Below are 23,253 nucleotides of genomic sequence, written 5' to 3'. Positions count from 1 at the left end.
GCAGATTTTCTTCGAAGATCTGAAATCGCATTTTTCAAAATGCACGGTCGGTCCGTTTGTTGTTTTCTTCTTCGTTTTCACGTCCTCGTCATATTATTTCAATCTTTGTCGTTTATCTATACATAATATTATGTACGTTGAGTGAAGCGATTGTTTCCTTACGTACTCCAGTCCCATCGTATCAGCGTTTCGTGTTGTAATTTATCTCGCTGTCTCTCTCTTTTTCTTTTTTTCCTTGCAACGCAATTACGTCGTCAACAGATGAGAAAACAACCGTGAGGGGAAGACGGTCCTAGATGGATAAAGACAATACGACAAAAGCGGAAGCGCAATCGAGAGAGGGAAGGGGAACCGAGAACAAACAACATTTGAACGGAAGACATATTTGGATCACGCAGTGCTGATCAAACATGTTTGAACACAATACATAAGATTTTCGGTTTTTGTGTTTTATTTTCATATTATACTCTTATTAAGCTGTTGTTAAATTAATTACTCTATTATTACAGCCACGTTGTGAGTTTATTGTACACGTAAAATTATTCACTATACACATTTATACACGCATTAATAACAATATATATCGCGAGACCGCTGCGGCGGCTGTGCGATCGCGGTCGCGGGTGTTCGAAAGCGAAACAATATTCGAAAGAAAAAATAATAATAATAATGTGATACAATAATTTAAATAATATATAAAAAAAAAAAATAATAATAAAATAAAAAACACAATAATATTATTAAAAATTACCGCGACCTCACGTCGCCGTCGGGTCCAATATGATTTTTTTTTTGTTATTAAAATAAAAATAAAATAATATTATTAAAAATAATAAGTGTAAAATAAAATAAAATAAAATACGTATAAATATATATATAATATATATCATACGTGCGTGTTGTTCAATACACATATACGATATAGTAGTGACACACACGTCGTCATAAATAGTTCGGAAATGCAATAATCGAAACGTGTTGGCCAGTCGTCGCCGTCGCCGTCTTCGTTGCCGGAGATTGGTCGACACGGTGGGAATGGTCGAAGGGCTGCTGCCGAGTCTCGTTACTGCGACGAATTGATTATGTAGGAAATCCAATCGACCGTCAACGCGACCCTGTGATAGATCCCCGGCTGTCCGCGCTGAGCGCACGAGTAACCGGCTGACACGATGCCGATCAGGTACCAGCGGCCGGTTTTCTCCAACATCAACGGTCCGCCCGAATCGCCCTGCGAACAAGACAGCGCACCGGTTAAAAACATAATACGCAATGGAAAACGTCGTTTGAAAAATGTGTGTAACGTGTTCACATGAAACGCATGTTCAAATGTTTCAAATACGGTGCAGTGTTCGGATGGCAATCGATGATGGTTATGGGATTAAAACGGTCAAAGGGAATCAGTTCACCTACGTGCACCGAACAATATGATTTATCAACTCTCATGACTGGAATTTAAGATTGTAAATAACGTTAGAATCGCAATATCATTTGTGTCATCGTTTATTTCATGTATACATGTAAATGTGAATACATTGTACACGTCAAGAAAATTCTTCTCGGACCCGTTCGGTCGTGGGCGAAGAGGTTACAAAATCAAAGGGTGTACGTTAATATCTCACCGATGAAGTCACCATACATTATTGTACTGCACGATTCGTGCAATAAAAAATCTACAGTTGTGTACCATATTACGTGTGGTAAAACACGAGTTTTAGATATTATCTTTTTTCACGGTTAGCGTTCGTTACAATTTTCCCGTCGATACGTTTTGTTTCGTATTCTACGAGTGTATATATTATACGTATGCGTGTGTGTGTGTGTGTGTGTGTGTGTGTGTGTGTGTGTGTGTGTGTGTGTATATTATTTTCCTGATTTTTCTCCGAAGAAAATTATGAACATGTGTATATATACGACTTCCATTAAGCGTGTCGGAAGAAAGCCGCTTCGTTAAAATCACCGAATGCGTTAGTCACCCGTCCGGAAAGATCTCGACACCATCTCATCGAGTACGTGACGTTTGCTTTCGTAACATTCGTGCGCGATTAGCGAAAGGATGTACAAAATGTGTCGTACCTGTTTTTTGCACACGGGAACACGGTAATAATAACACTGCGATATACGATTATTATTGATATTATTATAAAATTATTGATCAGCGCCACGAAGTTATAGTTACGATAGTTTACCGTATTTTTCGATCGACTGTTTTAACTGTTGCGAAAAATAAAAATTGTTCACAATTTCTCATCGAAATTATACGTTATATAATTACACACGGATGTACGCGGCAGCGATGGTTATTCGAGGGAAATGTAATTACAATTGTTTTCCTCTTCAGCAGTGAGAAATTATTTATAGCAGCGTGAAGAAAGCGTTTAGTCAGTTCGAATATATTATACTTATTATTGCTCTCGTCCGCCGTTCGGATAGTAGTAAATCTGTTCTATAACGTACCGAACGGTTTTCGATCGCATATTGTTTTATATGTGCGGTCAAATATAGTATCACTCACTTGACACGAATCCTTCGATCCTTCCCGGTAACCGGCGCACATCATCTCGTCGTAGATTATGACATTTATGCCGTTGGATTTGTGCCACCTCTCGCACTGTCTGTTGTCGATGATCGGCACGTCGACGGCCTGCAGCGTCTTCGGTCTCAGTCTAGAACCTGTATAGCGAAAAGCACGCAAAAACAACAACACAAAACGCTGTAACTCAACAATTCAACATATCTGTTTACATGTATTTAAAATATTTTTAAAATCCTCAACCCAAGTGTCAAAGTGGTTTTACGCCTTCGCGCAGCTTAACGTGTGACGATCTCGTGATGTTGTTTGATACACACTGTGCGGTATAAAAATACGCCAGGAGACGAAGCGCGTTAAGAAAGCGTTGGGTTTATGGCAGGAAACTTCCTTGTCGGACAATAACTAAAAGTGGCAGACGTATTATCGAATTTCAAATACAACTAGAGGCAACGTTGGTCGAGATATCATACAATATACCATACTGATAGTCAATAGTTTATTGTTTTACGAATAAAATCAAATCATGCAATGCACCGAGAGATATTTGAAAAACATAGATATTTTTTGAGTCACAATTTAATATGATAGTAACGCGCTTTAAACCATAAATTATTTGTAATCGACTAAACGTGGTCGCTGACTACAGCCGCTATCGACTCGATACAATATGACTCATGACAATGTTACGAGTAGATGGCATACTATTACACTCGCACACTTGAATGATGACGTCGATTATATTATGACCGATGAGAGAATGTGGTGTTGTAATTTATTTATACGGTCTGTTTTAAAATGTTTCAAGAGTATATGAATAACGTACGGCGGAGGAAAAATAATAAGATGCAATCAATCGTCACCTTTATGTATCTGTGATTCACGTTATTTTTGTATGCTTTAATAGTGACGAAATTACTCTTAGGACGTTAATTATTGGGTTGCATTGCTATAAATGAGGTCTAATAAATTCACCGGTAAAATATGAAATTTAAGGTACAATGTTTCAAAAACAAAATTCTGGATGTAAGATCCTAAAAAGAAATCGACGACTTACAACGCGAACAACAATCGTATTATACTCGTCTACCGTGCATGACGATCGTGGTTGGTGGTTTTTCATTCGTATTTATATTTGCATGATTTTAGCAGTGTACATTTTTTCCTCCCAGTTTTATGCAGCATCCCTGTTTATAATATCCCCTCCCATTATACAGCCGACGAATATAGCGAAATTATGAATCATAGAAGTACTTAAAATACGTGCAATGTTTCGCATACATAGACTTGTTTTCTTGAATTAATTGGAATATCGAACGTTTTTCGAGTTGTCGCGTGAAAACACTGGGGATAGATGAAAAAAAAAAATTAATTACGACGATCATGAACACTACTGATTTCAGTCACCGTCGACACAACGCATACAATACGCTAGCCTCTGGACGAACGCCACTGCGACAACGACAGAGCTGACGGCATCGGGCACAAAGATTTTTTAGAAACTCGTTTCCACGCTCGTGACACGCGTGGCAGACGCATTTCCTTTATTAATTTTTTTCGTTTTTATTTTTGTATTATGATTTTTTTTTATCCTTATTCTCACTACGGCATACATGTTCGCAGCGAAATCGGTCGTTAATTCCTATTCGTACGCACAATATCATTCGTGTTCGTCGCTTACGCGAACCAGCTTAACGATATTAGTATCGTGTATCATTATAAATACGTGGCACTCGTACGTCCGAGCGATCATTGTAACGCGTGTGTTATAAACCAAAGGTTCTCGCTCAACAGGTGATCCTTGGTCCTTTAAGGGTACACGGGATGCTGATGGAGGGTCTGCGGTTGTATTCAAAGTGAAAATATCGAACATACAGCCTAATTTGGATGAGATTATGAACAAAAAACAAAAGTTTCTCTCCTTTCATGAAGTTCGAAAGCAAATGCATTGAATTACTTACATGACGTGTAATTACATTTTAATGAGTAATAATTATTGATTAAAGAGTGAAATCAAATGAATCTCTTTATTTTGTATTTATATTTTTTGAGAAAATGTGTATTCGTGTTATTACGAAAAGGTGTGTAAAACCGAATGAAATTATAAAAATAATTGTTTTTATTCATAACTCTTCATATGCATACACATAAAAGAGGTTTGCAGTCCATTTCAAGTTTGTAGCTTATACATGACTTTATACTAATCAGAAACTACTGTTCAATACTGTTATCATCCAGTACTTGTAACTACTTGCTAACTTCGTGCATACATGCTGTAACTCCTGGAGACTTACACGCGATAGAACGGATTTTTTCGAATCCGTGAATTATTTATCGAATGGCTGCTATATTGATTAAAGTTTGACGTCCGAGCGTTACGATTTTGTTGTGATATTAATACGTCATCGGGACCAACGCGACCGCGAGGACTACCGATTTGGAAAAACGAAATGTCGTGACGGTTTATTCGAGTCGCAGCGTTTCGAATACGGACAACATTGTTCTTATTTCCGAGATGCACGATACTACACGTTTGAATTCGATAAAAGGCAAACTATTTTTTTTCACCGGTTCAACGCACATAGTACACGGTTCTGTAATGGACCCGGAGGCAGAGACGTGCCGCCACCCGAAATGGAAATCGCATCGCATCCGTTTATCTCGTCAAAACGTGCACGTTTACCGTACGAATACGGAGCGTCATAAAACGATTCATTTCGACCATCGTCGTTTCGTTATACGAATACGTTCACGATTCGAAAACACCCTGTGCACGCGCGCGCGTGCAGGCGATGCCATGGCCGTGGACCGGAGAATTTTTTTCTCCCCCGAGATCGGCTTCGGCCACGATCACTGGGTGGTACCGGAACGCGGATATCGGCGCACCAGCCGTCAACCTAGTAAATATGCGAGTATCGGACTGTAATGTATCAAATGCGTTGTCATAATACAGTTCTCGTTACTGTCTCCGTTATCCGTGTGCCGCCACTTGACGCTGCCGATGGCATCCGGAATTCGAAAGTTCACGTTTGAAGTTGTTCTCGTCTGTAGACGGTCGACGGATCACTACCATTGGAGTATCGAACTGCGTAAATCGTTATACATATTTTCGATCGCCATCCGTTATATCGCTATCTCAATCGATTCGACGGTTTTAGCTCCTTTTTTCGATCACTCGTTTCCCACCTACTAAATCTCTTGTTTTTATTCTGTCGTTGTACTGTAATTATAACATACGTATTGCCGTTCTGATCGAAGGAAAGCGAGCACAAATTTATAAATTAATATTTGGTGAAATCTAATCAAAATATTTTGACAGCTAAATTACAGTACAAGACTATGAACAGAAATCGATTTATAAATTCGATGATACGAATTACATTAAGGGGATTGCAAGCCATATCTTTTAACCTTAATCTATCGCATGCGTAATGTAGGGATTTAGACGTTTCTTATTTCTAATGATCAATCGTCGCAATAAACATTTTGAAAACTGACTTGAGTTTTTTTTAAAATGTACTTTAGATCAGCTTCCTCACTTTTTTTAACATTTTGTATTTGAAATTACCAAACATTTAACTTATTCATTTTTATCCATGCATTCAAAATGTTTAATTATATTTTGTAAAAGGTTGGGATAAAAAATAAAAAATGATTTAAAGTAAACATTATGATGAATTTTAATCAGTGTTCAAAATCTTTATCACATCAATTGAATATACAATACGTTTAAAACAAAAACTTTTTCATCCCCACATTGCGCATGTGATGCATACAGAAAATTAAGGATTGTAGCACCTTTTAACAAATGTACATTTTTCATATTTTTCTAACCAAAATAATATCACTAAAATAAATTACCTAACAGCATAGTTAAGAAAATTAAAAAATATATGTAATTTTCATTAATTTGAGAAATAAAGAAATATGTGTTCCTTCAAGCATTTAAACATTGAATTCACAAATAATTAATACTCTATTTTACTTGATTCAAAAATGTATTGAAAATAATTCAATTTTGGGAATGTAATTTTTATTAAATTTAAAATTAGTTAATAATTTTCATAGCATCAATAGATTTTTTAAGACTAGATTTGAATCCGAAAAAATTATCACTTTTAATTTGATTGAAAAGATTTTTCATTGCTTAATATTTTGTTTTTGTGATTTCAATGCAATTATTTGCCTACAATATTCAGAAAAATAACAACCAATGCATATTGAACGTCTTCTAATTGATTATTTGTAATCAAGTATTAGAAATGTTTTAATAAAGCCTATACAATTACTTTTACCGTTTACTATTTCAACTGACATTTACAGATCATTTTCGACGGATATTATTTTATTTTATATTTAAATGGTTTAATTCAATTTTAATTTTGTTTGTTTTCAAAATTTTAAAAAATTCTGCACAGGAAAAACAAATAATTTAATTAAAACTAATTTCTCGAAATTATTCTAGAAGAAATATCAATGGAAACGTCATATTTATCGAATTGCATTTTTTTTTCCACTCTTTATAATATAGGTGTATTTATTCGTGTTTCGTTCAGGTTGAATTCACAATTGTTTACACTCTGTGTAATTTAAATTAATAGTGCAACATCCGTAATACTACTTTCCGGACAAACGTTTGGCCGTTCCCTTTTACTTTTAATTTTTTTTTCTTTTCATTTTCAATTGACCAATAATTCTTTTCGCCAATACAATATCGTGGTAATGGATATTTTCCCTCGAATAGTCCGATTCAATCGCAATCAATGAATGAATTTGAAGAATTTATTATTCAAACGAGAAAAATACGGTTTTGCCGATCGATTATGAAAATAATTATTTATTTATGTATTTTAATAATTTATATTTATACGTACAAAAATGGAATATTCAAAAAGAAAATATGAACTCAAAAAGCTATTCATTTGGTTTTTTGATTGTTCGACATAATATGTTATATTTTATTTCTATATTTGTCGGGAATAACGGTTTGTTACACCATGGTAATTATTAGAGTGATTCTATGGATTACCATGTAACGTAATGAATGGCTCTTTTAAAAAAAAAAAATGCAAATAATCTCCTGTTGGTACAATATATGATATTGGTATAAACTAAAACAAAAGGATCAGGAATAATTGCATCGCGCGTAATCGTAATCGAGGTCGATGTACGAAACGCATAAATATAAAGAATACTGATTTTCAAACAACCGCATAGCATATTTGAATATAACACAGAATTATCATGGTTTTATCTAACCTAGATCATTAGGCTTAAAAATAAATTGTTGATTCAAATGCCATGTACATTAACGCTAACGGTGTAAATATACTAGATTCACTGTTTCCTCTCTAATTCTGCCGTCTTCCTTTCGTTTACGCACAATCGCATGTATTTCAGTCGTACAAAAACAATCGCATGTATTTCAGTCGTACAAAAACAATCGCATGTTAATAGGAATTAATATTAAACGATGAGTTTATGTTCATATTAACGCGGTATATTATAAACCGTACAACGCGAATATTTCTCAGATAAATAGGTGTAAACGCGATTGAACTATCGTAACGTGATTACGCGTCGGAGAAAGATTTAGCGGGGTTACAAATCCTAAGCCCACGCATTATTCACCATATTTCCCCACGTACATGGGGAAATATGATGAATTACAATTTTTCATCAAGAAAATCGTGCACTGGATTTGGAGCCCATGACAGTTTTATATCTTTCTACTTAGCTCAATCGCTGGTTCATCATGTTTTATTTTTTTATTTGTACCTTCATACCAGCACCTTCATAGGTAGCAGAGATACGTAGTACAACTGAATGAAAATAATGTGCACCACGTTAAGACTTAAAACGTAAATGTGGTATTTTATCTGAAGCTAAATCACTACGTAGAAGTTGATTTATTAAAACTGGTTAGTTAATACCTAACCTATTAATTTTTCCCATGGAAATTGTGAATCTAAATATTATTTACCATTGTTCAACAATAAAAACGGCTCTTCTAAAATGGTTTATGTAGGGTCATTACACCCCAAACAGTTGAACTAAAATGATGAACAAGCTAAGAATGATTATTTTTTATGATAATCTGTGTGTCTCGAAAAAACCGACGCATTAAAACTTACACGGTGGAAGCAATGAGGGATACATATACATTGCGTATGTTTAGAGCTGAAAATTTTTGTTGGAATACCATTATACTTTTATCACTGTTATTTGTAGTAAAAGTAATCGTATTTATTATTATTATCATTATTTTTCTTTACACATGATTTAACGAATTTATTTATGGAAATAGTGCTGGGAAGAGATGAAAATCCACAATATTATATAAATAATAATTCTTGTAGAAATAATAATAAAAAATAAAGATTAAAAGCCGGTGGGCAAGAACAATTCTAACGGCTATTCAGATATTAAACTGTACGTTTATTCTTATAATCAGCGTATTTGTGAAATATCGAACCATCCCCGATCAAATTAAAAGAAAAAAAATACCAACGCGTAATTTGCTCAAATGAGGTATATGCAAGTGTTACCCCTACCTTCAGAGTATACGTATTGTAATCGTACGTTGAATGAATCGCACAGTGGACCGATGAAAAAGCTGAATCGTGTCGACGAAGTGAATTTTAAAAAAAAAAGTGACAAATCTTATCCGATCCTATACTCGATCATAAGTTTAACGATTTTACCTGAATACTTTTGAGCAAACTACATTTTAAAGACCTATACAAAACTATTTTTAGTGAATTCTATGATAACTACTGTTTTAATTTCGATTTCCCTCTTCTACCTGTCCATCGGATAAGTAAAACAAATTGAATAATGAATAATAATGTTGAAAATGGTTTTGTTTATTGAGGAGAAATAAGTAGCGCAGTTTACTAAATGCCTCTTCATCATCATCGTGGTAAATATCTATACACAATCATGCCGCAGCATGTAACACGAATTGAATGTAAAAATGTTAGAATCATTTTATTTCTCTAGATTGACCATTCCATGTACGATCAATGTAAACCTCGTCGAGACGAAAACGCCGAAAAACGCACGACTCCGAGTTGATAATATGAATCCTCCTCTTCAAGTTCGTGTTTAGAGGGACGAGTATCCGTCACGACAAAATTTGCCTCGTCCTCCGTCATAACAAAACGGTACACGGGGATCGCTTTAATAATATTACGACTAGTATTGCTGATCGCAAAGAGCCTAAACATTGGATAATGGGCATCGCACCTCTTACACCGACAAATGCACACACCGTTCGTATCTCGTCCGAAAATTATTTTCAGCGCACAAACACTTGCGGATTACTCACACGCGTGAGCACGAGTTCAATTCTAGCCCACGGGCATCAGTAACCGTAACGATTATAATATTGAATAAAAAAAAAAAAAATCCCGCATACTGCTCGAATCTATGGTACTTCGACCGTTGAACCAGACCGAGCGAAACACGAAGTTTATATTCATCGTTCACGAAGACCTGCTAAACGATATTATCACAAAAGGGTGCGACCGATTGGAAAACGGCGGCCATTTTCCACGAACGGTGCACAACCTGTACGGTTCTGCCCTGGTCGCGCGTATATTTACCGGCTTGCAGGGCTCCCCATCCGGCGGCCCATCCGTAGTGGCCCAGGAAGTCTTCGCCCTTGTCCGGCAGGCAGATGGGCGCTATGTGCGGCATGTACTGCACCGGTCTGTCCAGCCGGAGCACGGCCACATCGAATCGGTCGGCTTGGGGCGTGAACTTAAAGAACGGGTGCACGCTGATCTTGCGCACACCGAACGTGTACGCGGGCAACGGTTCCACCGCCGAGTTGATGACATAGTCACCCAATGTCACTTGCACCTGTCGCGCCGACGCCCTGTAGACACACAGATGACCGTTATACTTGTGTATTTGATTTGTACCCTACCCGGGGACCGATACGTTGAGTTTCTCTCGGAAAAGCAATCGCATTGAAAACTGATTGAATTGAAAGCGATCAAATAGCGAAAAGGGACTGGATACGGACGAGTGTTGCGATCGTAGCGCGTCAACCGATCGAATCGTCAGTACGCGATGTGTGGACCGGTACCCGACGGAAAAGCGAACCGGATCAAACGTTAGGGATTGTCCAATCGACGACGTTAACATTGGGTTACGGACGCATACGCTAGGGTTTTATTTTATTTTTTTAATCGGTGGAAAACTTAAGAACTTCCGAATCAACCGGCAAGGTGTTGTACGTTTACGGTATTAAATATTACGGACAATTTTCGAACACAACGATTGATGTATTCAAAAACAAATTGTATGAGAATAAAAGGTGTTCGCGTTCTTCGCTGTTGATTTTATTTTTCAAGCGTACGCGTGCAACAAATGTTTAAAAAACGTTAACCAGAAAAATCTCACTACCAACTGTAGTGTCATTGTGCACAGTCAATATTTCATTGAATATTATATATAAGTGAAATAACAGGATTAAAACGTTGCGTTCGATTTCGGTTTCGATACTGCGGCGTACAATGTTTGGGATCACTTTATATTTCTCTTTCGTTATTTTTTTAATTTAATTTTTTATTTTTCAATTCGTGGTATTGAAAATCTACAGGGGCATTTTGCGCTCACGGGTGTCTAAACTGATTCGATCGGACAATACTATACCGTTAATAAGTGAGAGCGTGTGAGTAGTAGCGATGCGATAGTTATCCGTTGGCTGCGCGAGAAGATAAAAATTGACTAAATTATTCTATTACTTGTGCGGTTATCAACGAACGGAACGGAATAACTCAATAAAAATAATAATCTACAAGAGTCAAGTATTGCGATAATAATTGTTTACTAGATTAACAGTATGATGTTTCAAATCGACATGAGATAAAAAAAATTATGTTTTTCGCAGAAATACTTAACGAGCACATTGATTTTTTTCGGCATACATTTTTTAACGTATAGGTACCATTGTAGTTTTAAATATTATTTTCGGTATTCGCACAATAACGCGTCAATATGGACTACGCGGAGAACAACCGTGGTATATTCAAACAGTTGACGTTCAAACGTTCGGAACTGCGTTATGTAATCCCCAATCGTGATCGATCGAGTTGATTTATTAATGAATTTAAACGTTTCCGGTCGACGGTATTTTAATAGAATTTAAGATTATTTCACGCTGAATTGTTACTTGTCAGGTACGAAAATACAAAACACTTTCGTGTCCCGAAAAAACGATTTGGATATTGAAAAGAGTTTGAAATCTTGCCGGATCTTTGGAGAGATTAGTCGATAATAATCCGTCGACGTGTGTACGTTTTGAAACGCGTGATTGACGAGCAGCACGGTTTTAAACCGTTCTGTTATTTTCCAATCGACATCGGGGTACCGCTAGAATAACAACCATCCGACTACAACAACTGCGATCCACTCACCTGGCGACACAGTGTCCGGCCGTGACTACGTGATATCTATTCACCAACGAACCGCCGCAACGACTGGATCCAATGCGAATGTACGCCTGAAATGCAATAAAAAAAAAAAAATAAATAAAAAAAAAAAAACGTACGGTATTTAATAATAATAATATTAAACAGCAGTAGATATATCGCTTGCATAACAACGTGTGCGGGTTAGACGACACAAAAACATAACGGTTTATTATACTATTCACGGTGCAACAACGGTGCGTGTTTAGGCTTTTAGGCATAGGTATTATAATTATACGGCGATCGTGTTGTATAACGTTCGATCTAATAATAGAATACGCGCTGGCGAGTGCGATGATATTCCGTTTTCGCCATGTCCGATGTCCGTTCTATCGATTGCGTGCCGAAACGCGTTTCGTCGGGAGCCCGAATTACGATTGCTCGCAAAATAAGACAACCGGTTACGAAACCTAAACGGAATTAATTGGTCGAAACGTCCTGGCACATCGATGCGTATATTAAGGTGTAGGCATACGTTCGTATAATACGCGTAATGCGATAAACGTGTTTTAGAAATTCAGAAACAGTCGGACGACCGGTAGAGGTAGTAGTATGTTCGGAAAAACGGGTTTCGCGCGAAAAATCGTCGGTGAAAAAACTAACAAATCCTGCGTTCGATTCGGTCGGACGAATCACATAACCGGCTGTTGGAAATATAATATAGCGGATTCACGCGAGTGAAGTTCCTAAATGTTCGTGCGCCGTAAGATAATGTTTCGGTGCAGAAATGATTATTATACGTGTATCCCGTTGGCCGTGTTTGTCCGTCCGGGCAGTTTTAAACGCAATAATACGTTTATTCCGAATGAATTGATTCGTACAGCGAAAACGGAACGTCCGAATAGTTTCTAGTTGGAAAGAAGAAAGCAAAATCTGGTCTACTCGTAAACATTTCGCGGAAATGCAAATAACAGAGGGTTACGTTCAACGTAAGACTCACGCAGTGCTAACTCAGACGTGCAGTCTAATTATAAACATATAATTCGTTCGTACTGTCTTCCGTCCGAAAAATGCTGTGCGAACAGAAGAAAGTATGGAACACGTGTCGCTGAAGACGCGACGTTTGCTTTCAGAAAACGTGGATTTTTGAAAATTATTATTATTTAACCGGTAAACGAATCGCAGTGCAACAACAATCGCAGAGCAACAACAAATCACGCGCTAGCGGAGCTAGTCAGACGAGTAAAATTCTTCGTACACGTGGATGTATCACAACATGCGTCAATGCATTGAAAATAAATCTGGACCGCTTTTTGTCGGTGGATGTAATAATATTGGATTCATTGTTAGAGGACTGTAAAGCGGGGACATGTTGTCATCCGTGCGTCAAGACCATCAATACGAAGATTTTTGCTATTTGTCTTACGATTTTTATTCGATCGAACTAACGGTGAATAAACCTTCATTCGATTAAAGATGAACAATGTAAATATTATACAAAAGACACACATTGTATTATACGGAATTCGCCTTGGCGTTATTACGTTCGCGCGGACAACCGTTTTATTATACTTGTTGTTGTTGTTGTTATCGAAATTATTACCTGCCACGGAAAGCTGCCGAACCCGGCTTCGTCGCCTCCGACAATTCTTCTCTGCGCTCCTTGCTGTTTGGCCACCGAAACGCCGCAACCTAGACAATACGCATACGTTTTTGATCAAATACAATAATTAACGTTTCACCGTGTTGTTTTTACATCGTCCGCCATCGTATCATCAATACCGTTATTATTATTACCATTACTATTACTATTATTTTGACTATAAGCCCACTACTGTACGAATGCGAGATGATTTATGTTTCGACCGCATTACAATACATATACTTAACACATATATTTACTCGTATACATTTTATACGTACATAATATACAGTGGTTAAAGTGGTAAGAATGTCGAGGGGGAACTACAATCACCAAAAATGGTAAAGGAACGTTCCCTTACCAAAGTCTAAATGCTATCGAACTTTTTTAGTTAGTTCATAAGACAATACCTCTATAATTTTTTTATTTTACACACATTTGTTTATACAAACTTTCATAGGGTGTAAAAACTAAAAATTAGTTTGGTTTAGTCTAAAATATTTCATTATACAGTTGATGTTAAATAAAACAGTAATAAATATGCATATACCTAATAATAATGTTTATGTATTTTTTTTTTTTTTTTTGAGTTAAACGGCAGCTAGGACCATCCCGTCTCACAACCAATTCTCCAGCCATCTCTATTCATCGCCAAATTCTTCCAGTTTGCTTCGCCTCCTAAGTTTTCTACATCTTTCTTAACTATGTCTTCTATTTATAATGTTTATAAATTATCAACAATTAATTAAATATATGTTTCTTTATACAACTGAAAGTTAACTTTTATTTTTATATTTATTTATTATAGTTATTAATTTGAGTTTTTAGAAAAAATATTTATTTTACACAATTCAACTTATTTTGGGGATGAGAGAATATTATACTATTTTTCATGTTTTAAAATATGTGTTGTTGTCGGCAAAAAATATTAGTTTTGTTCAATTCATAAATTTAAAATTAAATATCACGGAAAAAAGATAATATTAAAAAAGGATTAAAATAAAACTATAATAAAAATGTTATTTTATTATTTAACAATATGATCACTAGTGATAAATTTGTTGTTTTATTAAATGTGTTGTGATTTTTTTTTAATTTTACATATGAAAAAACTTTATGTAAATTATCTTGAATTTTTTACTGGGCACAATTTTTTTTTGTTAGGAATATGTTTATAAGTGCAAACAACAATTAATACAACTATTAATAATATAAATCAAAATAATTACATTGTGTTTATAATATAACTATACATAATTAATTAATTAGCATACTTAAAAATATTTTAAATAAAATAAATATTCCTTGGATTTAAGCATTTTTTGAACAAACTTTACCAGTTTTTAAGGAAAAATTTAGGATATATTTTGAATTTTTTTTCCGTGTATATATTATAATTTAAAAAACCTAAGAATTTAACTTTCAATTATAACTTAAGAACTTCCCTAACATATATTTTATTTGAACTTGTTTGCGCCATGACCATTACTTACAATCGTTAAATGCTGTTGTTTATCACATATCACTACTGTTTTAGAACAGCCATTATAATTATAAATTATGTGTCGAGTATCGGATACGGGGTGAACTATGTTTATACCGTTACAATTAGACACAGCATCTGTTAAATTGACTCACGATTACGAGAATATTATCTTATACTTATTTCTTACACATCGCAATATATTATCTCTTCATAAATATATTTTCTTCGAAGTCTCAACTTTTTTTCCACTTGTATAATTACTAACGCCGTTTAGCTTTAAGTCTCTCCGGACGGGGGAAGGGGGGAATTTAAATTGAATGAGACACATAATATTACCTTAAATAAGAATGAGGACTCCGTCCTCTTCCGTCTCCCTTCGCTTTAACCACTGATAATATATATGTGGGTATATGTATATGGGTGTACGTACGAGTTTATGTACGTATTAATATATAATATAACGCATTGCAATCGTAAACTATTAGTATTTACAATATATTATGATGCGTACTGATACACGTGAACATGTGTGTAATATAATATGATAAACATGATGTGTAGTGCACCGAAACCACTTTCTAAATACTTTTATTACCATACATACATATATATATATATAATATAACCTGTAGTCGGATATACGATTGTAATACACTCATATCAGTTTGAGGCTACAAAACGGACCCTGTACACAGTTTTTTATTTCATAGCCCAAAACGCATTTGCAGTGAATACGTATATATATAGATATATGTGTACATATTATTAATTAACTTCCATTACACGAAAGGCGTACGGTTTTTTTTTTTCAATCGCAGACAGTAGAAACCATTTACGACGAAATTGAATAGATCGGTCATCCAACAATTCGAACTAACCGATGTTAATTACAAGACTGACGCGAGTATTACTGAGACTACAGCTGTACACAAGATATAATAGATAATATATGTACCAACGTCGTGGAGAACGGTTTCGTTGTGTACGGTTTCTATTGTACTGCGATGTTTAACCGCGTTTATGCTACGAGTCCACATTAAATGTTATGCGGTGCCGTAAAACGATAAAAAAAAAAAAAAAAATGTTGTTTTTTTTCTTTTTTTACAATATTCGTTATTGTTCCTCCGGACATCTAATTAATGTGCAGTCCCGATCACGTTGGTTTAATTTTACCCAATTAAAATATGTATTCAAACTAATATATAAATCACCTTATTAAGCCACCCACGATTACCGTATTATAATCATTTTCTATATTAGATGTGTTATACATAATCATATTCTTATTATTATTATTATTATTATGCGCGTTGAATGATAAATCTTTAATCGCTCGATTTGAAAATGATCCGTTGCACTGCAGTAAAATCGGAATAACGATAGACACGTTGTTATTTTCGCAGTAAAAGTTATCAATTAGTTCTGATGGTAATGGTAGTTAGATTACAACGGTTTTTGTTTGTTAAAAGTTTACTATTCAAGTATGTAGTAAGTTTTATGTTAGCGTTTTGATATTAACTTTCACTGTACACATCGCTAATGTACACCCATGTACGCAAACCGTACGCATAAAAACATTATATATTATAAGACTCTAGTCGAAGATTACAAATGTTATTGGCGTATTTCCAATACTGTCAGCTATTATTTTAATTATAATTGCACGGCTCTATTAATATATTCAGGCGTAATATTCTGTTGAGAGGTGCTCAGTTTGTTATCATCGAAACTTGCTTTAAAGAATTCTTTTTTCAAATTGAAAATAAAAAAAAAAACCAAACGATCACTGTCATTCTGCATACATCTAATGCGAGTGTATCATGATTGTAAAAACGTTATTTGTGCGTCGGGTTATTATTTTTTAACGTCCGTTCGATTTGAAAGTCTCTACAGAAATGTCGGTCATATCGTCATTAAATGTGGCGAACCTTTTAACAACAATTACGCTTCACTCGGGAAATGCACACACAAGCGAGCTCGCAGTAACTGTGCTAATAATTTTTGATGATCATAGGCGCAATTTGGGGGGGGGGTGCTTGGGTGTGCTTAGCACCCCCAAATTTGTTCATGCTAATTTATCTTTAAATACTGATTTATCATTATGTATAGAAAAACAGAGTTTTTTTGTATAATTATATAAATTTATTATTTAAATAATGGTAGTGGAAGTTCGTCCTTCGTCTTTTTGGTCCTCGAACTAGATAATAGTAATAGGTAGGGATGCCAGATTTTGAAATCTCTAAACCTGAACCTATCAAACCTATCGAATGACTCTTTTTTTTATTTTGATATGAAAACAAAATAATTATATTCAATGTTATTTTTTATCAGCTTCTATTAACTGGTATAATCTGAATGATCGGCCGGGACACCAGGACGAGTGGCAAGCCTAGTAATAAATATACTGAGTTTTAAAGAAATTATAAGTCATTTTTTTATCAAAACGGTTCTGAATCAAAAAGTTCAGTATAAAAATTAACGATTTATAAGTATATTTTATCAATTTTAGTCTAATTATCGGTAGGTTCTTTTTTTATCAACCTGTTTAATATTTTACTGTCTAACGAAAAAAATTATTAATTTTTCCACCAAATATTTATTAATCAAATACGAAAAAAAAATATCTTTGCTAGAGTTTCAAATTTCTAGCCACATTACTTTTGGAATTATGAATAAATAACTAAAATCTGAAAAGTGAGTCTAATTTATAGTGTATTTTTACCATTTCAGGATAGTTTTTTCCTCACGCCTGGAAAAACTATTAACCACATGCCAATTTAAAATCTAAAAAGTTCCTAGAAAAAACTTTTGCACCAGTATTTTTATCCAAAAAAGTGTTAAAAAAATAAAATACAAACATCATTATATTACCATAATATTCTTATCGAATCGCTTCATTCAGAATCTAAATGTGATCATGTGATGAAACATTTGTGTTTACAGATGGGTAATTCGTTGTACGCACAATAAAAATATAAAATCAAAGTGAACAAATTAAAGTTAGAAATATTCAAATATTTAACAAATATTTTAGTAACCGTTGAGTTATACAGGTCGCCGGTGTCAATAACCATTAAGGAATATGAAAAAGATAGAAGGGCTTCAGCACCCCCAGTTTTTTTTTATTGAAATTGCGCCCCTGTTGATGATAAAACAGAACAGCGAGCAGTAAATATACAATATTGGAAAATTTTCTTAAGTAAATGAATATCTCCTGCATTTTCTTTCGCCGTGGCGGTGAATTTTCTGTAGAAAGCATAAAGTGGATGTCTGTCTCGCTTAAACGTGTATCGACCGTAAACCACATTTTTCGGAATTTTGAAAACTGCGGAATATCGCGTTTGTACTAATATCATCGTTGTTCGAGCGATGCTGTTCTCGAGACCGGTGTACAAGAACCGTTGTGAGACTCGACGATGACTTTATGACGAAAAAAAAAACCCCAACAGTTTTCCCAACTTTGTTCCGTGACGTGCGTAAATAATTCGGGTGGGAATTCACCGATTTCGATCATTCGGATTCGATCTCGTCCCGGAGACAAAGAAGACGATGAAGAAGAAGAAGAAGAAGACGAACGAACAACAATCGTTTTCAAAATATTTCGTGTACCGCACGCGTGTACGACGTGTGTGCGTGTAACGCTATTGTTTCTTTTACCGCTCGACCGACTCGTTTTAGACAATGATGATCAGCTGTTGTAGAGATTTTCTTTTCGACCGGCCGCGTGATCGGGGCCTGCAACGGGCTCCCGACCGCCGGGTCAGAGGAGGGTGACTGTTTTGACGCGTGACCGAGTGCGTAGGTCAGTCTCCCGAGAGCGTATAGGATTACAGTGGTGTTACGTAAATATTAACACTTGGTACGGCCTTGCGCTGTTGATCGTTCGTTATAGTGTCTAACACGGCTTTGACGAAAATACGTAAATTTAATTTTCGTATTCCCAACGTTGTTGTCGAGACGAACAGTTTCTAAAAAACGTCGAAAATGCAAACAATACTGTTCCGACGTCGCATCGCAACGAAAAAGTTTATAGTGATGAAAAAAAAAAAAAAAACGGGAATGGAATACATTAAAGAAATTGTAACAATTGATAACCGAATCGCAAGGGTATGTGAGATTCCGTCGAGAAAACGGATTTGGTCATCGGACCCTAATGAGCAAAACATTTTGCCGTTACCCTTCAGTGTCGCGTGTAGTGACAAAAGGACCACTACAGTGATCCGCGAGAACGAAATCGCTTTCGGAAAATGAAATAATATATAGACAGCTAGTTATAATAAGTCGTAGGAATATATTATTTTATTATTATCGGCGGGCAAAAACGCGAGATGACGGAACGTGTGGTTAACAAGGTGAAAATATGCTGTAACGTTATAATATGATGCGTGCGAAATGATATTTAAACGCAAAACGTTTCCAGACGTTCGTTTTTCTCCTCAGACACCCCTATACTATATCAATACATTGCGATGTCCAGTATACTTTGTCATTAGAACAGTAGTATATTATGAATTTTTTCCAAACGAAGTTGTCTTGTTAGTGATCGATAGTACTCTAGTTACTTTCGTCATACTTTTAAAATTTCTAAACGTCCATAAAATACGAGTAATAAATAATGAAAAAAAACAAACTCGAGACGGATCAACCCCCTCTCCAGTTCTGCCAACCGAAAACATGCAACTGCATCGCAACGCAGTTTTCCGACAACTCGCATGACGTGTACAGAGTAAAACCAACGTTAACGTTGTAAAAGTATTGTTCAGGCGAATGCGCTGTCGCTTTTTTATTTGTTTTCGGGTCGGGGTGAAGAACAAAAGTGAAATAACGCGCGACGATTATCTAACGACCCAATCGATTCCGGCGGCACGTGATCGCAATACAATCCTTAGACCGTTGAACGGCCGTTCGCAAATCCGTTTATGATATGTGACGTTACAGTACACAGTTATCACACCGTAATCGAGAGGTGCATGTGCTGCATTATAATATATCGTTATAGAAAGCCGTCGACGAAACGCTATCGCCGTGATCGGCGTTTCCGCCGCGGAGAAAGAACGCGAGCGCAACGTACGTCGGGAAGAAGAAAATGATAATAATAACAATAATAGTCATAACGGGGGAGAGAAAAAAAAACGAATAATGTCACCGGACCACGTGTTTGACGACGCGGAGGAGGAAGATGACGGCCCGTAAAATGGTCGCACTTAACGCGGTAGCATAAATTATCCATTATATTGTATTACCGTTGTCGTAACGTGCGAACGATACCGTGTTAAGGAACCGTAGTCATGCGGTTTTTATTAATATTTTATTATACGTCCGATGAAATCGTTTCGACTTGCCTGTCGCGTCCGCCGTAACAGTATTATAAAATAATACGTGTGGAGCGAGCGCACGCACTGCGTTCAATTCCGGAAATTAACCGCTGTGAACTGTACGATACGTCATAACACGAATATTATACCACGGTATAACACACGTGATAAGAGATACGTGCGGTGACGGGTTTCCTCGGAAATGTTCATGCGCGTCTGGAGAAACACAGAGAAAGAGTGACAGAGAGAAAAAGAAAATTTATAAAAATCGTTTGGTTTCACCGCGCACGGTCTAGTAACGCGTCAATGAAATATTACGATAATAATACGACCGTTGCACCGGTTGCAGCGAACCGTTGGTTTGTTTATTATTTTTTTTATTTTCGCGAGACTACGTGTAAAATCTTGGTAGAAGCAGTACCGACTGTCGAATCGTTAACGAAAACATTATATCCGATACGCGAAGTCCGAATCTTTGTCACTGCTAGAGAATCAACGTCTAGAATCAATTTTTATTCAAATAGACATTGGACTGAAAGTCATACCTATAAACGAACAGTCGGTGGGCGCGAATAAAACGTAAGATGGTTTCGTAGAACACATAGTACATTATTACATGTACATGCCGTTTGCAAAGCGCCCTGAAAATAAAATTTACACCCGGAAATGACAGGAAAAAGTTGTTCTGTCCCGAGTTTAGGTTTGAAATTGTATTCAGAACCGTCAAACGGTAAGGAATAAATCTCATGTGCTGCTCTGCTTTTGAATATTGTTTTAATTTAGGTAACTATTGAATTTCTAACTTTTAAACAAAATAATATAATTAATGATGTAATAAAGATTCAGTTCAAGTATAACGTTTCAATGAAAACGGTCCAACATCAAACCGTGGGGAACCCAAGTAGTTACGTTGCACTTCGGACAAGTTTTCAGCTTGCGGCTCAAGTCTACAACGGTATTGAACCGCGGTATCGTAATCCGACGAACGGACCACGAGCGTGGGTATAATATCACGATATTATCTAAAATTGGTATTGTGCAATTCTGTAGGTCGAACCGCGCGAACTTCCGGGGACAAGAGGAAAGTAACCGCGTGCGTACCGGGTGGGCCTCACTACAGCGCGGGGAAAGTGTGTACGTTGCGCAACGTACGTGTTTTAATATAATTCCCCCCCCCGCGCCAACGTACGATCTCGCCACTCGTGGTGAAGCCATCGACGAAAGGTCGTCCGCGTGAACGCAGTCACTTCCGATGGGGAAAGCGTCTGTGATTTACACGTCCTACCGCGTTCCGCAGAACGTGTGTAACACGTCGCACCCCCGCTTAAAAAGTGACACAACTGAAAAAATATTTTTTCATTTTTTCGATAATATTGTTTCAGTTAAATCATCATATTATTAAAAGTGATATTTGTGCCGTCTGTTGGTGAAAAACAGGAATAAAATTATGACTTTTTGTGTACAATACAAGTATATCAAATACGATATTTATACAGCATCAACCACAAGTTAGAAAATCGCGATTTTTCAGTTGTATCAATTTTTAAGCGAGGGTGCGACATGTGTATTTTACGTGCGATCATCTCGAATTTTTTCGGAATCGGAACCACTATTTGGGCTTCTACCTTCTATTGTTCTCGTACATCAAAGTGCGAACGTACAACCACTATAACCATGTAAAACAATGCAAAAACGTAAATATTCAACAAATCTGTGTACTTGATACCTCGTATCTAGATACTTGTTTCCATGTGTTTTGCCCAACCCTATACGTACGTGTTAATTTTTGAATATTTTTAAACTTATAAAAACAAAATATTTTAGCGTACCTTCTTGGAAATACTAAGTACTCAGCGAAGAAGCGACAATTGAGAAAATAAAAAAAGGAATTAAAAACGCTCACCAAATTCCGAAGGAAACAACTCTTTTATTAGATCGAACAATAATTCGAACTACGGCGCATTCGTCTGGGCCAATGATACATACGACCATTTGCTTTGTCCGTAGTAGATCTTTAGCGTAATCGTCGCGTTTTCAAACGGGTGAAATTGAACGCGTAGGAATTCGTGATCTCCCGTGAAGAGTGAATGTAAAAAAAATGTAAATAAATACGTTTTTATGAATAAACGCGTGCAGTGCACAGAACACGAGAAAACAAGAATTACGGATAATAATAATAATAAAAAAAAAAGATCAAAATAAATATTTATATACAGCCAACTGTAAATTACGATTTCGCGTATAACGGGAGCAAGCGATCGGATTAGAAAAAAATCCGTTCGGCTCAGTGAAGCGATCATAAGCAAATCTCCAAGTTTGTTTTTGAAAGACTATGTAATATAAGAGCCGTTATTGGTTACAAATTTTTTTTCTCGTACGAAAAGCCATTCATTCAAATTTCATTTCCTATCAAATCAGATTCGCATAAAAAATGGTTGGATGTAGGTATATAATATTTTATTGTTGAATTGCACTGAATTCGGATAACATGACGGAAAAACGATGCGAATTCACTACGTACTACTTAGACGTATAAAATAACACTAAACCATGTGTTTTTCATGATGATATGTAATAATTATAATGGAGAGTGAATAATTATCGATATCAGCCAGACCGCCAAACCATGTGACCTATACACGCATCAAAATAATTTTGATTTTAATTATTTAAGTGCACGATCTATTATTGCGTTTTATATGATTTAAATGATTTATAATGATTTTATACACCATTGCGTATCTTCGACTAGAGTATTTAATATCAACACGTGGTTTAGAGTGAATACTGTGACACCATGTTAAGGCAACCGTCATAATAATAATAATAATAATAATAATAATAATAATAATAATAATAAT

The 23,253-nt window shown here is 35.9% G+C and overlaps 1 protein-coding gene across 2 annotated transcripts in view; it reads right to left on the bottom strand.

The window, feature by feature from the left end:
* Nucleotides 1-433: 433 nt before the first annotated feature.
* Nucleotides 434-23,253, bottom strand: part of LOC112688724 — a 28,472-nt gene continuing 5,652 nt past the window's right edge. For both annotated transcript variants that reach the window (XM_025562059.1, XM_025562060.1), the window contains 5 exons: nt 13,553-13,641; nt 11,956-12,041; nt 10,135-10,409; nt 2,513-2,670; nt 434-1,228 (listed from right to left, as the gene is read on the bottom strand). In XM_025562059.1, coding sequence (XP_025417844.1) covers nt 1,064-1,228; nt 2,513-2,670; nt 10,135-10,409; nt 11,956-12,041; nt 13,553-13,641 — 773 coding nt within the window. In that variant the 3' untranslated portion in view covers nt 434-1,063. The remainder of the gene's footprint in view (nt 1,229-2,512; nt 2,671-10,134; nt 10,410-11,955; nt 12,042-13,552; nt 13,642-23,253) is intronic.

Source organism: Sipha flava, unplaced genomic scaffold, assembly GCF_003268045.1.
Source record: "Sipha flava isolate LNK unplaced genomic scaffold, YSA_version1 3_pilon_pilon, whole genome shotgun sequence".
Taxonomy (NCBI): Eukaryota; Metazoa; Arthropoda; class Insecta; order Hemiptera; family Aphididae; genus Sipha; species Sipha flava.
The sequence above is the reverse complement of the archived record's forward strand: the minus strand, read 5'-3'. Positions and strand labels throughout refer to the sequence as shown.